Here is an 18,065-nt window from a genome sequence, read left to right as displayed (position 1 = left end):
TGGAATCAGTTTTGCATGTTAAAGATTTGACGCTAACCTCGTGGGCCAGGGAAAGGCCGACGAGGATGGCTTCGTATTCGGCTTGGTTGTTGGATGTTTTGAAGGCAAAGTGGAGGGATTTCTCAATGAGGATGTCGTTGGGGCCTTCCAACACGATGCCAGCGCCAGCACCTTTCGGATTTGAAGAACCATCTACATGAAGTGTCCACTGGTCCTCTGTGGGTGTCTATTGGAGGTCATTAACGAAGTCTAGGAGACATTGAGCTTTTATGGGGCCATGAGGTTCATAACGGATGTTAAATTCAGACAACTCAACGACCCAAGATGACATTTGTCCTGTCAAGTCTAGTTTTTGCAATATCTTCTGGATTGGGTAATCGATTTTGACGATGATGCTGTGGTTTTGGAAGTGTGGGCGAAGGCGGCAGGCTGCGTGTACCAAGGATAGGGCCAACTTTTCCACCATTTGATATATGGTTTCAGGATCTTGTAGCGTTCTACTGACAAAGTAAACAGGATGCTGCGTGCCGCCTACATCCTGAACCAGCGCGACGCTAACGGTGTGATCGGTGGCTATGATGTAAACCAGCAGGGGTTGATGAGTATCCAACTTGTGGAGGATAGGTGGTGAGGTAAGGGTGGTTTTCAGCTTTTGGAAAATTTGTTCACAGTCGTCAGTCCATGTGAACCTGGCGAATTTTTTGAGGAGTTTTATGATGGGTTGGGTTTGTTCAGCTAGTTTGGGCAAGAAACGGGAAATGGCTGTAAGGCGGCCTATGAGGCGTTGGACTTCTTTGATGTTGGTGGGACTACGCATTTCGATAATCGCTTTGCACTTTTCAGGGTTGGCCTCTATGCCGCGCTGGGTTAGCATGAATCCAAGGAATTTACCGCAGTCAACGCCAAATACGCACTTGTCAGGGTTGAGGCGAAGGTTGTATTGGCGTAATGCATAGAAGACTGCTGAGAGGTCATGCGCGTGTTGGTGATGGTTGGGAGATTTGACAACCATGTCATCGACATATACTTCGACATATTGTCCCATCAAATGACTGAAAACTTTGTCCATCATCGTTGGTATGTTGCTCCAGCATTTTTGAGGCCAAAAGGCATAACTCTGTAAAAATAATTGGCGTCGTCTGTGATGAATGCGGTCTTGTTCATGTCGGATGCGGCCATGGGGATTTGATTGTAACCGGAATATGCGTCAAGAAAACTTAGGACTTTGTTTCCCGTTGCGCCGTCAACAAGTCGGTAAATGTTGGGTAAGGGGTAGGCATCTCGAGGACAGGCTTTATTTAGATATGTGTAATCGACACACATCCGCCACTTGCTGTTGGCTTTCTTCACCAAGACTATATTAGAAAGCCAAGTGGTGTAATGAGCTTCTTCGATGAATCCTACGCTCAGTAACTTATCGGCCTCGGCCTTGGCCGCTAGGCGTCTCTCCTCGTCGAGTTTGTGTTTTTTCTGGGAGATATAGCGGGCTTCTTTGTAGATGGATAACTTGTGGGACACTACCAGAGGGTCTACTCTAGGTAAGTCAGCAGCTGACCAAGCGAAAAGGTCCTTGTTGTCGACTAGAACGAGTGTGATGATGGCACGCTCGGTAGAGTTTAATCCGGTGCCAAGGTTGATGGAGTGGCCATTCAGAAGTTCCAGGGGGTGGTTTCTTCGACAGGTTCGAGACGAACATCTCGGCCCACTCTGGGGTCTAGATCTTCATCTGATAGAGCGATCACAAAGCTAGGTGGCCGCTCGATGTGATTGGTTTGCTGGATTGGGAGTTATTGGCGTAGGCTGGCCATGTAGCATTCGCGTGCCAAGCGTTGATTGCAATGGACGGTGAGGATGTCGCCAGAAGGGGAGGGGAATTTCATGGCCAGGTGAGGGGTGGAGACGACGGCGCCGAGGTTGTTGAGCGAGGGACGGCCAAGGAGGACATTATAAGATGTGGGTGCGTCAACGATGTGGAAGCGGATGGGAACAGTTTTGGTTTGGGCTCTATCACGGAAGACGGTGTGAAGGTCAATGTAGCCGCGAGTGAAAACTTGTTCTCCAGAAAAGCCATAGATAGGTTCATCATACGGGACCATGGCAATATCTGGGAGTTGGAGTTTCTGATATGTTGCCCAGTAGAGGATGTCAACGGAGCTGCCCTGGTCGACAAGGACTTTCTTGACTGTGTAGTTTTCGATTTCAACAGTGATGACCATGGGGTCGTCTTGTTGGTGGTCGAGGCCGTGAAAGTCGTCATCCGTAAAGGTGATAAGAGGCATGCGGCGTCTGTGATGGAAATGGGTAATATGGTTGATGGATTGGATATTGCAGAGGTGTTTCTTTCTGGCAGAAGAGGTGGATCCTCCGCTAGCGAAACCACCAGAGATGCTGTTGATAGTGCTGCGTAAGGGAGGGTCAGCAGGGGTAACATCGGTGCGAGCCGGTTGGGGATCCTTGTTGGCGGGTTGGGTAGGGCGTATATCGTGACGAGAGTCATGGGGAGGGCGTCTGTGGTCGGAGCGAGGAGGGTGACGGGCTCGAGATGGGTGATCATCTCTGCGGATGAAGCAGTGAAAGTGACCAACGCGCACCAGTTCTTCTATTTTGTCCCGGAGTGCTTTGCAATCCTCTGTAGTGTGGCCATTGTTGAGGTGATAGCGGCAATATTTGGTCATATCAACATTGGGGGGGAGTAGTCGTCTTGCATGGTGGCGGGATGAGGTCAGCTTGTAAGGCCTCAACAAGGAGGCAGGATTTGGGGATATTGAGGGGAGCATATCTAGTAAAGCGGGGTTGTCGGGGCTCTCGTGGTCTGGGATCAGGGCGGGGGGGTGGTGGGGTGGGGTTGGCGGTGGTGGCTGCATAGTCATTGCAGAATTTGGTGTAGAGGGTCTGTATCTCCTCCATGCGAACATAGTCGGCAGCCCGCAACTTTAACTCGTGCATACAGGTAGGTGGATGAAGGTAGACGTTGTTGGCGAAGGGGCCGGGTTGGAGTGTGAGGGCCATACACTGGAGAATCATTTCCTGGTTAAGGTGTGGGGTGCGAAGGGCAGCCTTGCTGAAGCGGTCGATGAATGGCCGAAGTGGCTCACCATGTTCTTGCCTGATGCCGAGGAGGGAGATCGTGGTAGTTTGATGTGGGCGGCTGCCAGCAAAGTGAGTTGTGAACATATGGGAGAGGATGTTGAAGTTGTCGATAGAGTAAGGTGGTAGGGTTGTGAACCATTCGAGAGCGGGGCCTTTAAGGGTGGTGGGAAAGGCTTTGCAGAAGACGGCGTCTTGGGAAGTGTATAGGGCCACGTGGGTGATGTAGATCATAAGGTGTTCGTCAAGGTCGGTTTCACCTGTGTAACATTCTAGGGTGAAGGGTTCCCACTGGGTGGGAAGGGGGGTGTTGGCGATAAAGTCGGTGAAGGGGTGACGACGTTTGGGTTGGTGGGGTGGGAGTGGGTGGGGGGGATGGGATGGGATGGTGGACAAGGGTGGGAAAGGTGGAGGTGAAGTTGTGAGGGAGGATGTGGGTGGAAGGGAGGTAGTGGGGGTTGTAGGGTGGTGGGATATGAGCAGTGTGTAGGGTGGTGGGGATATTGTAGGGTACCTGGGTGGTGTGGAGGTTGGCGGCGGGGGTAGGGGCCGCGGTGTGCCCTGGTAGGGTGGAGGGGAAATGAGTGGGATGGATTGAGGGGATGGGTGTTTGTTGGGTGGTGGTGAAGGTGTGAGGGGTGGGATTGTACTCGCTTTCTTCTTCTGTGGGCTGGAAGGTTGGGGACCTTGCAGCTTCAGATGCCTCCTTGGCCTTTCCCTTCTGAGTGGGATCGGCCTCGATCTTTCACATGAGGCGAGAGTTTTCCTGTCGCAGTGCCTCCATCTCATCAGCGCTGCGCTTTTTCAGATCGGCCAGCTCCTGTTGCATTTTGGCTTGACCGTCAAGGATGGTAGCCAGATCCGGAGTGATGTTAGCGGGTCCTGAAGGGCCAGCGTCAGCTTGCTTGTTAGCTCCAGCTCTACTACGGGTTGAAACCATCTTCGGAGAAAAAGGGTAGTAAGGTGTTGTCTCGTGCCCCACGGTGGGCGCCAATTGTTCCTGTAGAGAACAAATAAGATCAGTTAGGTACAAGTATCACCTTACCCATATCCGCTATCTCCTCGGTTGGCTTCTCCCCCTTTGGCATATATCGGCTTGGACCCGGGAGGGGTTACCTACAGAAGGGACTCCAAAGCTTAAGTCAGCAAAAGCTCTCAAAAGTCAAATCAGGTGATTAATGGAGTAATGAATGCGTACCTTTAATTCGTGGGGTCCATGTATATTTATAGATTATTAATTGTATCTGACCATTCCATGGGCCGGGCCCTGGCTTGGGCCATAGGTGGGCCTAGGCCTTAGCTCAGGCCCTTAGTCTGATTATTACGGGCTTACTAAATTTTAGGAGTGCTTTGATTTCATTAAGCATACTAGGGTGGTCGGCATAGACTGATTACCTCTTTGGCGGCTTGTGCCACTATTGCTAGTACGTGGTCTTAGGCTGGTACTTAGTGTCCTGGGTTGCCGATTTATGTCGGGTAGGATTAGGTCAGTCTAGGTCGGTTACCTGAATAACTTCGCGTGTAGATATGGTGGACGTTTATTATTATTACTTGGTCGAATTGGCTAGGTGTGGTACAACACGCATATATATTGACTAACTAAAACCATACAAATATTTAATAATAAAAAAAAAAACACAAGTGGAGCATGAGTATTGTTACCACATCATATCCGTATAAGAAAAGAAGAAAACCAAAAGGTTTCATGTGGAACCTGCGACCAAGAGAAAATTAAAGAAACTTTACATCCTTTTCTTCACCAACCAATAATCTTTTAGCACACCATATACGTATAAGAAAAGAAGGAAACCAAAAAAGCTTTATGTGGGACCCGCAGCCAAGAGAAAGAGTTAATGAAACTTTGCATACATTTCTTCACCAACCAATAATCTTTTAGCACACCATGTACGTATAAGAAAAAAAAGAAACCAAAATTCTTTGTGGGACCTAGTCAGGTCGAGAGGACGCAGAAGAATACTTCTAAGACCAAACAGTAGAAGACGTCGTACAACCGACCACAGTCATCATCTCTAGGGCTATGCTGTTATAATTACGGAGGCACATATCTTCGCAGAAACTATACCAAGGCTGTGGGTAGCTCAGGAAATAGTGTTATCAGCGTGAAATCCTACAATTGTGATTAGATTGGGCATTACGAGGGCGACATGGGTGGGGGTGAAAAAAGGAAAGATAGGGATGGGGTTTCTCTTGCTTTTGGCATAGCGGGCCCTAGCGGGAGGCCCGCACGACGGGCTATTAGCTCAGTGGTAGAGCGCGCCCCTGATAATTGCGTCGTTATGCTTGGACTGTGAGGGCTCTTAGCCACATGGATAGTTTAATGTGCTCATCGGCGCCTAACCCTGAGATGTGGATCATCCAAGGCACATTAGCATGGCGTACTTCTCCTGTTTGAACTAGGGTTTGAAACCAAACTTATCCTGAGCCACAATGCAAGAGATGCCATTCCGAGTCACAACTTAAGGAATGCCACGTACTTAGCCCTTATCCCGAGCCACAACTCAAGGGATACATTCTGAGCCACAACTCAAGGAACATTAGCAAGCGACCTTCGAGGTATCACCAAAGCCTTGTAGATCACGCACATCCACAGCAACCAAAACATAGTTCTGCATCTACAATATCGCTTGGCGCTGCTCCTTAGCCACCAGGCGAAATACGCTTCCGGACCGCCAAGCGCCTTGAAGCACACTAGCGTTGCAGACATTGCTTGGCGAGACTACCCTCATTGTTAGGCGCCACACGTTTCTAAAGCCCATTGTAATTGTAGCTATTGCCTGATGGCCAAGCACCACTACCAAACGCTGTAAGACTCGGATAAAAAAATAGAATAAAGAGAAAAACATGGAAAAATGAATGGCTTGACTAGAGTTGTGGATTTTATTTAAAATTAATCTTTTATTGAATAATGAAAATTGGAATAATTATTTTAGAGGTTTAAGCTATTGTTTCATTTATTTTAATTATTAATATTATATTTAATACATGTTTTTATAATTTTACAGTGTGTATGGCATCAAGATAGAGTAATTGGCTTGGTGGTTAATGGGTTTGTTTGCTATGCGTGAGTGTGTGGCTTTGACCTTGGCTGGAAGCAGAATATGTTCATTTATGTTGTTTGTTTCTCTTCTTGTCTTTTATTGTTAGGCCCACATAAATTGCTTTAGTTTTTCTCTCTGCTTGGTCTCGTGTGTGGATGTAGCAGGATGTTTTTTTAGAATCATATTTAGAAACCGAAAGGAACGGAAAGAAATATAAACAGTGCAATCTTATTATTTTAATTACATTAACATAAAAGATTAGGAATGAAAGGGAATAAAATTTATATAGGTTTAAAAAGGTTAGGATTTTAGGAGAGGAAAAAAAATGGCAAAAGAAGGGAATAGAGAAACTGTGGAGATTGAGAGTTGTAGTGGTCAAACTAGGTTTGGAGGAACCAATCCAGGTAGGGCAAGCTGACTTTACTTTCTATTTTTGTTTGAACCCATACTTGTTTTCATTTTTGTTATTTGGGTTTTTTGATGAATGAAACTTGGACGAGTGGTGCAATTGTTTTTGGTTGATGTTCATTTGATTTTGTTGCGATGCAAGCCATGTAATTATGTCTTCTTGCTTGATTGATATGGGTGGGGTAATTTCAGTGCATACATCTATTCCTATTTTGGTTATGGTGCAATCACCTTCCTTCTCACTTAACTTGTTGATTAACGTATGAGAATTTTGAGAGTATGCATGTGCTAATGAAATAATGAGGAGTATATGCTGTTTTATTTTCTGATATGCGTTCTAATCCGTGTTGCTTGAACTCCATGTTTTCTTGCTCTACGTAAAGGTTTTCAAGTTTTACGTGATGTTCAATGTTTGAGGGTAGCGCAATTTTGTTTATTCTCCTTAATAACCCACACCACACGCACCTTCAATCTTTTCGTTCACATTGAAACCCTAGGGGTGATATTTAAATTTTGGTTATTCACGTAGAAGGAGGATTTGACCAGTTATTTAATTGTTGTTTTAAAAGTTGCACTTTCCTTGTAGCTTAGATGGGGCGTGATTTAGTGTTCCATTCTCTACATTTCTGGTGCAGGCCTTGTTTCTTGTGCTAGTTTATGTGTAAAAGGTAGCCTTGTTCATGGATTAGATCACATCCCGTGATGCTGGGTGTAGCCTTCCTAGTTTGTTGCTTTCAATTTCATTAGGAATATTTTATGTTTATATGCGTTATGGAGAGACTCATGGTTTGGGTGCAATTTTTGGACACCATTAGTATGTCACATGATGAGGCAGCGGTAGAGTAAGGGCTATGGCTTGCACATCCTTTCTTTGTCTTGTTGGTTATCTTTCTAGTGCTTCCACGTTAGAGGTTTAGTGCATGGTTGTTGATTTCATTGTGCAATAGTTGATTTGTTAATTTCCTATCATGTGTAAGTGATGGTGTTTTAGGGAAGAGCCATGGTTTGCATACAAAATCAATTTCTTTTATCATGTACTGTGGTGCAACCGCTTGCGTTTTAATAGCCATATCTCATGTTTTGTTTAGTGCCTTCGAGAAAGGTGAAGATGCTAAACTTTTTGGTTTTATGTTGTAGTGCTTTTGAGTGAGTTTAACGTGTTGGATTGTTCTCATTACCTATCACATTTTAGTTTTATGTATTAGTATAGAACATCAAAAAGGGTTTGTGACCCACGTGGAAAAAAAGTTTAAAGTTTTGGTTCACTTTAAAAATGTATATTGAGGTATTAATATACTAACAAGAAAAAAAAAACATGTATGCGTTTGTTTTATATAATCTACGTGAAATAGGAAATCCTAGATATGTGTATACTATATATTAAAATATTATGCCATATGCTATGATAGATATTATAATTTGGATAATAGTTTTTATGTTATTTAAATGAAAGGGATGGATGATCACACGTTATTTTATATGCTCATATTATTTTTATTTTTTTCTCTTGGATAGGTCTTTATTAATTTAAAAATAAAGTAAAATATAATAACATGTAATAGTATTGAAACTTTAATTTTAGAAACTTTAATTTTCAGAAGAAGAAATAATGTGTGCATTAGTAACCGAAGTATGATTTCGAAAAAGAAAAACTAGAGCTTGCTTATATTATTATGTTTACGTGTTTTACTTGGATATGATGTTGAGTATTACTTTCAATGTCGTATTATGCTAAATTTCTTTTATATATCATTGTTCGTGGTTAGTTTAACCATATTTGTTTGTTTCTGTGTTTGTTATGTGTTTATGCGATGATTGTATAACGTTTGCGTTATACGGGAGCAGGTGATAATATAAGTGTATCAGACGTGGTGTAGATTGATGAGAGAATGAGATGAACTCGGGGTTTTCTTTTATTAAGTTTCATTGCGAATAAATATCAAAGGCAATGTAATTTATTTTAGGTTGCTGTTGTTATTTGAAAATGTTTTGGAAATTTATTTTGACATACACGTTTAAAGATAATATTAAAGTTTCATCTCTGTTGTTTTTCTACATAGTGTATGTTTTATAACCGCTAGTGACACCATAAATCAGGGTGTTATAGGCGCTACACCAGTATTTGCGCAGTACTAGTTTCTAAACACCCAGAACAGATTGCAATCCACAATCTAAGCATCAAAACTTGAGTTGATATCTAGTAGGATAATGGCATCAATTCTCCTCGGTTTAGCTTCTCACCAATGTTCCTATTCCTCTTTTAAGATTCACTAATTCCCAAGCATTCGATTCTCTAAATCAATCTAATAATTAAATTCAATTAAGTGCTACCACTTCATAAAATCATTTCACAATATCCCAATAGTACCTATTTTCTGTCATAATCCTAAATAGTCCAACCATTTTACACGGTTTATCATGTCCCACTGTCTTATCCCTTAATGTATCATATGATCATTCACTCACAGTTATAATCAACTTGCTTCCAAGTTAAAACCAACAAGAGAAACATTGTGCCAATGATGAACCTATCCAGCCACTACAACATTTTACCATTTAAACCTTAAGACCAGTTACATCACCAATATTCCATTCCGTACTTTAAATTTCCACCTCATTTCATTACCCATGCTTATTCCCCACACCCAAATAATGAAGATTTGTCTCTTTACTAATTTCCCATAATCGGTCTATCCATAACTTACTATTGAACCCAATCCGAGCCAATCACGCCCATAAATCCAGAATATCCTCTTAAGACCACGCTACCGCCTGGTGGCACCTTATATCCTGCCAGGCGGTGCATCAGTTATGGGAAAAATCCCAAATTTTGTTCACTTGCTAAAAACCCAGATTTCCCATCTCACCTTTCATCAATTTATCACGCCAATTTCCCCTACTGTAATCGTTGATTAATTTAACATAAAATGAACAATTTCTAATCCAGCCCATTACGATCAATTCCTAAATTCCAAAATCCCCAATTACTCAAACCCAAAACAACTTCATACCAAAATCACCCAATTTCCTCGTATCACCCCATAATTTCACCATTTATCCCTTCCCTTTAATCAATCCATGATTAAAGCCCGTTTCCACCAAACTAAAATAATCCAAAACACAGAAAAACCCAAAATCGAGTCAAATTTGACTCGCATTGCCTGACGGGTATTCATCATTGTCAGGTTGTTCATAGAGAACCCAAAAAACTAGTTATGCAAGTTGGGTCGCCTGGCGGACAGTTCTTGCCGCCAGTTGGTTTCTAGCGAAAATCCAGAAACCTTCATGCCAAAACTAATTTTGGTAAAAAGAACTTTAATTTAGACCTACCAAGATTCAAACCCATAACCATGCCAATGTCAAATCAATACACAACCATTCAACCAATTCATGTTTCATGAGAATTCCTATAATTCTAGGATTATATTATCACTCATCATGATCAAGCATATTATTATAATAATAATCAATTAAATAACATATAAATGGCATACATAGGACTTGAACTCAAGTCCTCTCACACAATCAAGTACTTTCAACCATTTGAGCTAATACTTTTCCACATCACAATAATCAACATTTAATGCCATAAAGGCTTCCACTACCCGCATTTATTAATTAATTATTTATTTAATTAATTGAATTTCGCGGCTCTAACATTCCCCCTACCTTATAAAATTTTCCTCCTCAAAAATTGGACTTACTGGGAAATAGGTGTAGATTCGAATTCCTCACGAGGTCTTCCATTTCCCACGTCATCTTCTTGGTTGCTTCATTCCAAAGGACCTTCACAGTACGGATCTCCTTCCCTCTGAGTTTCTTGACTTGAGAATCCAAGATTCTCACCGGTCCAACTCCAACGGTCAAATCCTCGTGCACCTGAACATTGTCCTCTTCCAGCACATGCGTAGGGTCTGCACTGTACTTCCTCAATTATGATACATGGAAGACATTGTGCAGATTTGCCAAAAGAGGTGCAAAAGCAATCCCGTACGCTACTAGTCCAATCGTGATATGATACACACCGATAAATCGAGAAGTCAGCTTCCTCTACTTGAGGGTTGCCCTAATACCCGTTGTCGGTGTAACCCTGCGGAATACATGGTCACCTGCCTCAAACTCAAGCGGCCTCTTCCTCTTATTTCAATAAGACTTCTACCTGCTCTGGGTTGCTCGCATCTGATCCTGTATCACCTTCACTTTCTTAGTGATCTGGTGTAAAATTCATGCCCAAGCACCATTGACTCTCCATCATGATGCCAACACAATGATGTTCTACATCTCCTACCATACAAAGCCTCGTATGGTGCCATTCCGATACTAGAATGATAGTTATTATTATACGTGAACTCCACCAATGATAGCATATCACTCCAAGTCCTCAAGTGATCCAACACACATGTTCTCAACAGATCCTCCAATGACTGTAAAGTTCTCTCAGACTAACCATCTGTTTGAGGATGATAGGCTAAGCTCATTCTTAGTTGTGCCTAAAGCTGCTTGTAACTATTGCCAAAATCGCGAGGTGAAACGTGGATTCCTCCATTGTATTATTCTCACCAATTTGCTCCTGAAAAAGATCATTTGTACTCATATCATCATTAATAGATAAAACGTTATATTCACATTGAGCATTATCATCATATCCATCTGTAGATATGTTAGTGTGAAAATCTTCAATTTCTTCATCTGTAGACTCAACAACATCTTTAATAAAATTGATATGTTCATCAAAGACATATTAGTATGAGCATCCATGATTGCATCAATATATCCATCAGTAGATATATCAATGTGATGTGAATTCGGTGTTGGTTGATCTGACAATTGAATTGTGTACTCGTTCACAACAGTGCTCAATTGTTCCATCCTTTGATTCATGCCCCTTAACATTTTTATTATATTAGCCTTCTGCTCAACTACAATCTTCATAAAATTTTCTAAAGTGACCTTCATAGCTTTGTCATTCATTAACTAACCTAAATCATCAGACATTTGTTCTGCTTTAATAGCCAACTTTAGAAGCATATCTTTTATGTCATGATGAAGTATTCTAAATTATGGGTTTCAACAAATCTCAGATAACATTCGAGGGTGGTATTAACAGTAACAAGCAATTCTACAAAGTTGTTGATATCTACATCCTCCATCATGTTGTTTAATATTTGATTATTTTCATACAACTTTTGTTTAATATTTTTGCATCGTTGATCAGCTTGCAATCTTTCATCTATGGTGTCTAATTTCTCTTCGTCTATCCATTAATAACACAACTTCCCTATATGATGGCCCATTGGTTGCTGCAACTTGTTGTGGTGGTGCTTGTTGATGCTATTGAGAACCAAATGGGACATATGATGGTTGGAGTGGATACTCAGAATATGGTTGTTGTTCATGGTATGGTTGTTTCTCATAATCCAAAAAATATGATCTGGGATATAGATAATTAGTAGACGTATAGTTAACCTACTGATGAAGGATTATCTTGTTTCTTTTTAAGATTGTTGAATATGGTGTGAGTTGATTAAGAAAGCTAAGTGAATCCCCACTGGACATTAAGATAGCAAGCTATCTAGATGTGAAGGTTCCTTTCACAAAGCTCAAGAGAAGAAGATGATGGATTGATTCAAAACAAAAAGGAAATGGAAAGCACATAAACCATAGAAAACTAAGAACAATTAAAGGAAGAAGAAAACATAAAATGGAAAGGAAAGGAATGGTAAAAATGTGAGAAGCACACCACTACAAGGCTAGGCTAGAAGCCATGGCAACCTTGAAGATGAGTGGATGTGTGCCGCACTTGCTATGCAAGATAAGGCTTAAAAGTATTCACTCCCAAGGGAGGAAACTCTCACAAATGGTTGAGACACAAGAGTGTTTTTACTTCAAAATGTTCAACCCTTTTACATGTCTAGGAGCACCTCTTATATAGAAGAGTTTAGGGGCCTCTAAGCAAATAAAAGATACCTAAGGATGTCTCTACAAAAACCTAACCCTAGCTTCTAGAAACTAGGTCAAATAAGGTTACAAAAATGAGAGACAAAAGACCTAACTATGGTGTGTGCAAGGCTAAGTTCGTTCTAGCGCAAAAGGAAACAAAGAATGTGTCTCATATGTCTCCAAAAAGGGGGCCAAAGTGTGCTAAAAACAAAGGAGACCAAAGGTACATAGGTACACTTGCTTCATGCCTTTTACTTTATGCTTTATGCCTTTGCTTTACTCTCTCCTCCACATCATTTATGCTCCCCAATCACCATGCGCCACCTAGCATTGCTTTCTTACTCCTAATTAACCTACAAAGCAAATAAACATAGATTAACATGTTGGCTTAAGTCAAGTCAACTATAGTCAACAAGTCAAACCTAGTCAAAGGTCAACAAGTCAACTAAAGTTGATTCAACTAAGTCAACTTTGGGAATCAAAAATAACAAACACAAATGAAAGGGATGAAGGATTAGTGAACTTCCTTTCTAAACATGTTTAGTCTTCTTAAGCATGTGCCTCCATCCTTGGTTGGGGTCAATCCTTCATCACCTACTTATATCAAATGCAGAAGTATGTGTAACAAGTTGTTGCTAATACCATATGGATCATGTGGTTGCTATGTATAGAAATCATATTTCATTTGAAAATCACATTACTGATTATTTTCATATGAAAAAATATTTTGCATTTTTGAAAGAGGTTTTCTAAAAAGAAATAAGTTGAAAGCTTGTTCAGTAGACTTCCAGGAAAGAGAGGTGTGTCTTAATGGACAACTTAAGTACCTTATCTTTCCTTTGCCAAAGTGTTCCCCAACTAGTTTCACAAATTTCCCAACAAAATTCCTCAAACAAAAATTATGCTTAAAAAATTGAAAATGGCTAAAATAAAATAAATGTTAGAAAAACATATAAAGAAAAAGAAGATGTTAGTGATATATAGAAATAAAATAAGAAAAAATAAAATAAGAACTAAAATGATAAAAATGCTAATTGTGTTCCCCGAAAACGATGCCAAATTTGATAACTTGTCGTGAAGCGATCAAATTAATATTACTTATTTGTATCAACTTCAATATTGTGAAGAAAGTAGCCAAAGATTAGTATGGATAAAGTCAACCCTAGTCGTCTCCCAACGAACATGGATTGATTCTTGACAAATTAGTTCTTATAAATACTACACAAAAGGGGTTAGTTAAATAATATGGGAAAAAAATAATAGAAGAAGATAAACATAAAAAGATATAAAAATACAATGATAAAGGAAATAGATTGATTTCATTATTTTTTCAAAATAGATTCATCATCGGATATCTAAAGGTTACTGTTCAACTAATATTTGTTGTTGATTTGCAAATTAATCAATGTAGTCTCAATTAATTTGTTCGCATTCTCACTTTTAACCAAATTATAGTCTCAATTAAAAGTGAGAACTTTTAGATTATCCATAGTAAATTCAACCAAAGTACAGTCTCAATCAAATTTTATTATGTCTAATGATGTTTATTCTTTTATTTCCTCACCAAATAAAAAATTTAATTAATCAAAGTAAAGTCTTGACTAATTTTAGTTACAGTAACTACTGTTAACCAAAGTGAAGTCTCAATTATTTGTGAAAACTCAGCTAATCACATGAAAGTTTCTAAATAAAATCAAAGTAAAGTCTCAATTAAATTTAAAAATCATTCAACTCATATGATTAACATGCATATAGATTTAAACACTTTGCTAATTAGCTAGCATGTAAAATCATTACTTTTTATGTGATTCAAAGATAAAAGACATAGCTGAATGAAAACCATAACAATAATTAAACGAATAACGAAATTATTTCATTCTAACCTCATAATCCATAATGAATTTACAATGGAACCAACCCTCGAAGCTTAACCTTCCATGGAAGGCAACAGTAACATAAAAATAAAAGAAGAAATGGTGGAGAGAAAGTATGAAATTAACCCACCCTAAAGCTTCCTAAACTCCAAAGTTTTGAGTTTGTGTTACTACTTCTCCTTGGTCTCTTTATATAGGCCTTGGATTGGGCTTTATGTAACATCCCGTTAGGATATTACGGATTTCAAATAAAAAGTAAAGAAATATTACATTAGCTTCATTTATTATGATGTTTTAATAAATGAAGCTAGTGTAATATTTCTTTACTTTTTATTTAAAATTCGTAATATCCTGACGGGATGTTACACTTTCTATTGCTAAAATCTCTCAACTATATTTAAAATAATTATAAATACCATTTATCTACATTGTTATGAATATCTAAAAATATTTTGAGAGAGATAGCAAATTTTAAAACTATTTGACAAATATAGTTGGTTGATAATTTCTGATATAATTAAATAAAGTAATTACTTATAGATATCTGATAAATTATCATCAATCAATATTTGCATTATTTTTTTCAAATCAGCCATTTGCAATTTTGTCTTCCAAATTTGTAGATAAATCCAAATATATCAATATTTGCATTTTAACCATTCTTGTTTAACCAACTTTGACTAGATTATGAATGTTTGACATGTTGACTGCGCAATCAATGACTAACACGTTGAAGATTTCTCTCTCTCCCAAATGATACTTTCCTTCCTCTTCCATGGTGTTATGCGTGAAGCTACAATGATGGTGTTGCATTGCGTTTTAGTTCCTTGTTGTGACTCATGGCGTTTTATAGTTTGCTTCAAGCAAATGTGTGGTTGTTGTCACAGTGGTCCAACGTTCACTACTTTGATGCAGGTTTGTAGTGACTTCATTGATTTGCAAGTGCAAAAGATGGTGGTCATGAGAGAAGATCTGGTGCGTGAACAAAACACGTGTTCGTGTGGGTTTCGTTGTGCAAGGAATCCCAATCTGCATCTGGATGGTTGTTATGGTGTTTTGGTTTGGAGAGGATGGAGAATGAAGGTGGATCATGGTGCTGCATGTGCGTGATGATGCAATGATTCCAAACCTAGTTTGATATGTAAGGATGCCGGATCTACGCCAACATCGTGGGTAGCTACATCATTTTTTGGCAGATTGCTGGTTGGAGGTGTTGTTTGGACCTAGGTTGAAAGTGATGAGGTGGTATCATTTAAGGTTAAAATACCTTTTTGGTCTCAATTTTCGTCAAGTTTTGTCAAATTAGTTCTAATTTTGTTTTTATGCTCAAATAGGTCCTAATTTTCGTCAATTTTGTTCAAATAGGTCTTTTTTCACTAACACCGTTTAAATCGTTAACGACAATGAACAGTGACTGTCACGTGCCACTTCGTGTTTTTTTTTTAATTTCTTTTAAATGTCCATGTATCAACCCAGCAGCGTGCCACGTGTCAGAGTCAATGTTTTATATTCAATTTGGTCCCTATATTTGTAATTTTTGTTCAATTTTGGTCTCAATTTTGGTTAAAATTGACCAATTTTGTCCCTCTCCAAATTAAAATCAAATTTAATTTTTATATTAAAATTCACTTTTTTTAATTAAATATTTTTATATAATATATTAAAATTCACATAATTATAACTTTTATATAAAAATAAAATTTGGTAGGATTTTTGATAGGGACAAAATTGGTCAATTTTAACAAAAATTGGGACTAAATTGAACAAAAATGACAAATATAGGGACCAAATTGAAAATAAAACATTGATTCTTACACGTGGCACGCTGCTTGGTTGACACGTGGACATTTAAAAAATTTTAAAATAAATTAAAAAAATAAAAAAATAAAAAAGTGACACGTGGTAGTTACTTTTTATGGCCGTTAATAATTTAAATGGTGTTGGTAAAAAAGGACCTAATTGAACAAAATTGACGAAAATTAGGACCTACTAGAGCATAAAAACAAAATTATGACTAATTTGACAAAACTTGACAAAAATTGAGACCAAAAAGGTATTTTAACCTATCATTTAATTGGAAAAAGTTTGAGAGCTAGGGTGCAATATGCCAATATTTGATTGGAACTTATTGATGAGTAGTAGGAGGGTGAAACTTTGTAAAAAATAAGGGTGTAAAATAGGTTTTTGGGTGGTCCACTTAAAAAAGTAGTGTGTAAAATAGAAACCAGGGTGCATTTAGCTCCTGATTTATTTCTTTCCATAATTTACTATTTTTTGTCTTACTTTGTAACTCAAAACAATTTAATTTCACACTTTTAAAGAACCAAATTTAACTTCAGCTACCTCAACAAGCATTAGAACATTCAAAGATAATTTATGCAATTAAAATCACTTTTTAAGCTATTTTTGTCTCACAAACTCAATAAGCTCAATTAGTAGAATTGTCAATTAAATCACTCTTTACGCACTAAAATTAATTAAATATCCAAAATTAAACATTAAATGAGGGCAAATTTTTTCACTTATTAGTGGCCCCTAGCTAGCTCCACCCCAACAGTTTCGGTTTTGTAAAATCTTTTGAGATTGTATGTAATCATCTCGACCTTACCCTTACTCCAGGTATGTTGGTGTTTTTCTACCAGATGAAACATGGGGCTAAGATCGGTTGGGTATCTCTGAATGGTGCCAAATGCAACTCCTTGTTTATTGTCTACACTCTGTCTTTTAAAACTTCAAGTCCAAATTCTTTAAAGTAAAGGCTTATTATCTAGAGGCTGAGTTTAAATACTTCATGTCTCCCAGCACTAAGGTGTTGAGGTTTCCTTTGTACTAGTCCTTCCTTGAGAAGTTCAACTCCATGCCTAATACTCAAATGAGTGTTGAGGAGGAGAATAAGCTTGAACTTATCGAGCAACTTCTAAATTGTCAGGATGTGCTTTGAGTTCCTCAAGCGGAGGATCCTACTACTCTCTTTGAGGGTAAGGCTACAAATTTCCTTATTGTTGTTTTGTTAACTTGGTTGTTGACCTTTTTCTCATTTTGCAGATATCATGTTGTCTAGAGGCTTCGACTATAAAGCATGGAAGGTTGACCATGAGAAGAAACAGAAGGCTAAAGTCGCTAGGCCATCCTTGGCAGCGACTTCTCCTGCTCCCAAGAGGCAGAAAGTTAGTGTGGCTTCCCCTGCCAGGAACGAGAAAACGCTTAGCCTTCGGCATCTCCAAAGTTGGTCCTCATTGCTACCGAGAGATCGATCACGAAAGTGCTCACTCCCGAGGTGGTTGACTTGATAGTTGGTGATGTTTTCGAGGGTCCTATAGAGGAAATTCTTGACGGTGTCCAGCAAGGTCCTTAAGTTGAGGGAGCTTTCGAGGAACAAGTGACTCCAAGTAAGGCTTCTTCCAACAACCTTTTTGTGATTCTGCCGCCAAACTCCAAGGAAGTTCCTGGCTTCTCATGCTGAAGCTCAACTTTTCTTCTCGAGCATGCTTCGACCACTACCTAACGTTCAGTCTCTTTGGCACTTGGACATGTTGGGGGAAAGCGTGAAGAGTGACTTTCTTCATACCCGTTGTGACTTGGAGATGTTTAGGAAGGTTGGCCTGAGAGCTACATGGACTCAAGCGAAGTTATGATAGCTTGGGTCATGTCCATCATGTGATTCTGCAAGGGCTACATGCTTGAGAGGAACAAGTGG

At 39.3% G+C, this 18,065-nt stretch overlaps 1 protein-coding gene across 1 annotated transcript; it reads right to left on the bottom strand.

Annotated features, from left to right (window-relative positions):
• Positions 1-1,787: 1,787 nt before the first annotated feature.
• LOC146886319 (uncharacterized) lies at positions 1,788-3,321 on the bottom strand. The gene is made up of 3 exons (XM_085673392.1): positions 2,914-3,321; positions 2,381-2,858; positions 1,788-2,182 (listed from the first exon to the last, which is right to left on the bottom strand). The coding sequence occupies exons 1-3, from the start codon at positions 3,319-3,321 to the stop codon at positions 1,788-1,790; spliced, it is 1,281 nt and encodes a 426-aa protein (XP_085529518.1).
• Positions 3,322-18,065: the final 14,744 nt, after the last annotated feature.

This window comes from Vigna unguiculata, chromosome 5, assembly GCF_037176805.1.
Source record: "Vigna unguiculata cultivar grain cowpea cultivar isolate G323 ecotype 2 chromosome 5, ASM3717680v1, whole genome shotgun sequence".
NCBI classification, from domain to species: domain Eukaryota; kingdom Viridiplantae; phylum Streptophyta; class Magnoliopsida; order Fabales; family Fabaceae; genus Vigna; species Vigna unguiculata.
The sequence above is the reverse complement of the archived record's forward strand: the minus strand, read 5'-3'. Positions and strand labels throughout refer to the sequence as shown.

Bases quoted from the DNA above. Each gene is read 5' to 3' on its own strand.
- LOC146886319 (XM_085673392.1), bottom strand. From the start codon at position 3,321: ATGATCTACATCACCCACGTGGCCCTATACACTTCCCAAGACGCCGTC. The intron at 2,859-2,913 runs GTTCGCATGGAG...ATGACTATGCAG, and splicing joins AGTTGCGGGCTGCCGACTAT to CCACCACCGCCAACCCCACC. The intron at 2,183-2,380 runs GTGGTTTCGCTA...AAAACTACACAG, and splicing joins CACTATCAACAGCATCTCTG to TCAAGAAAGTCCTTGTCGAC.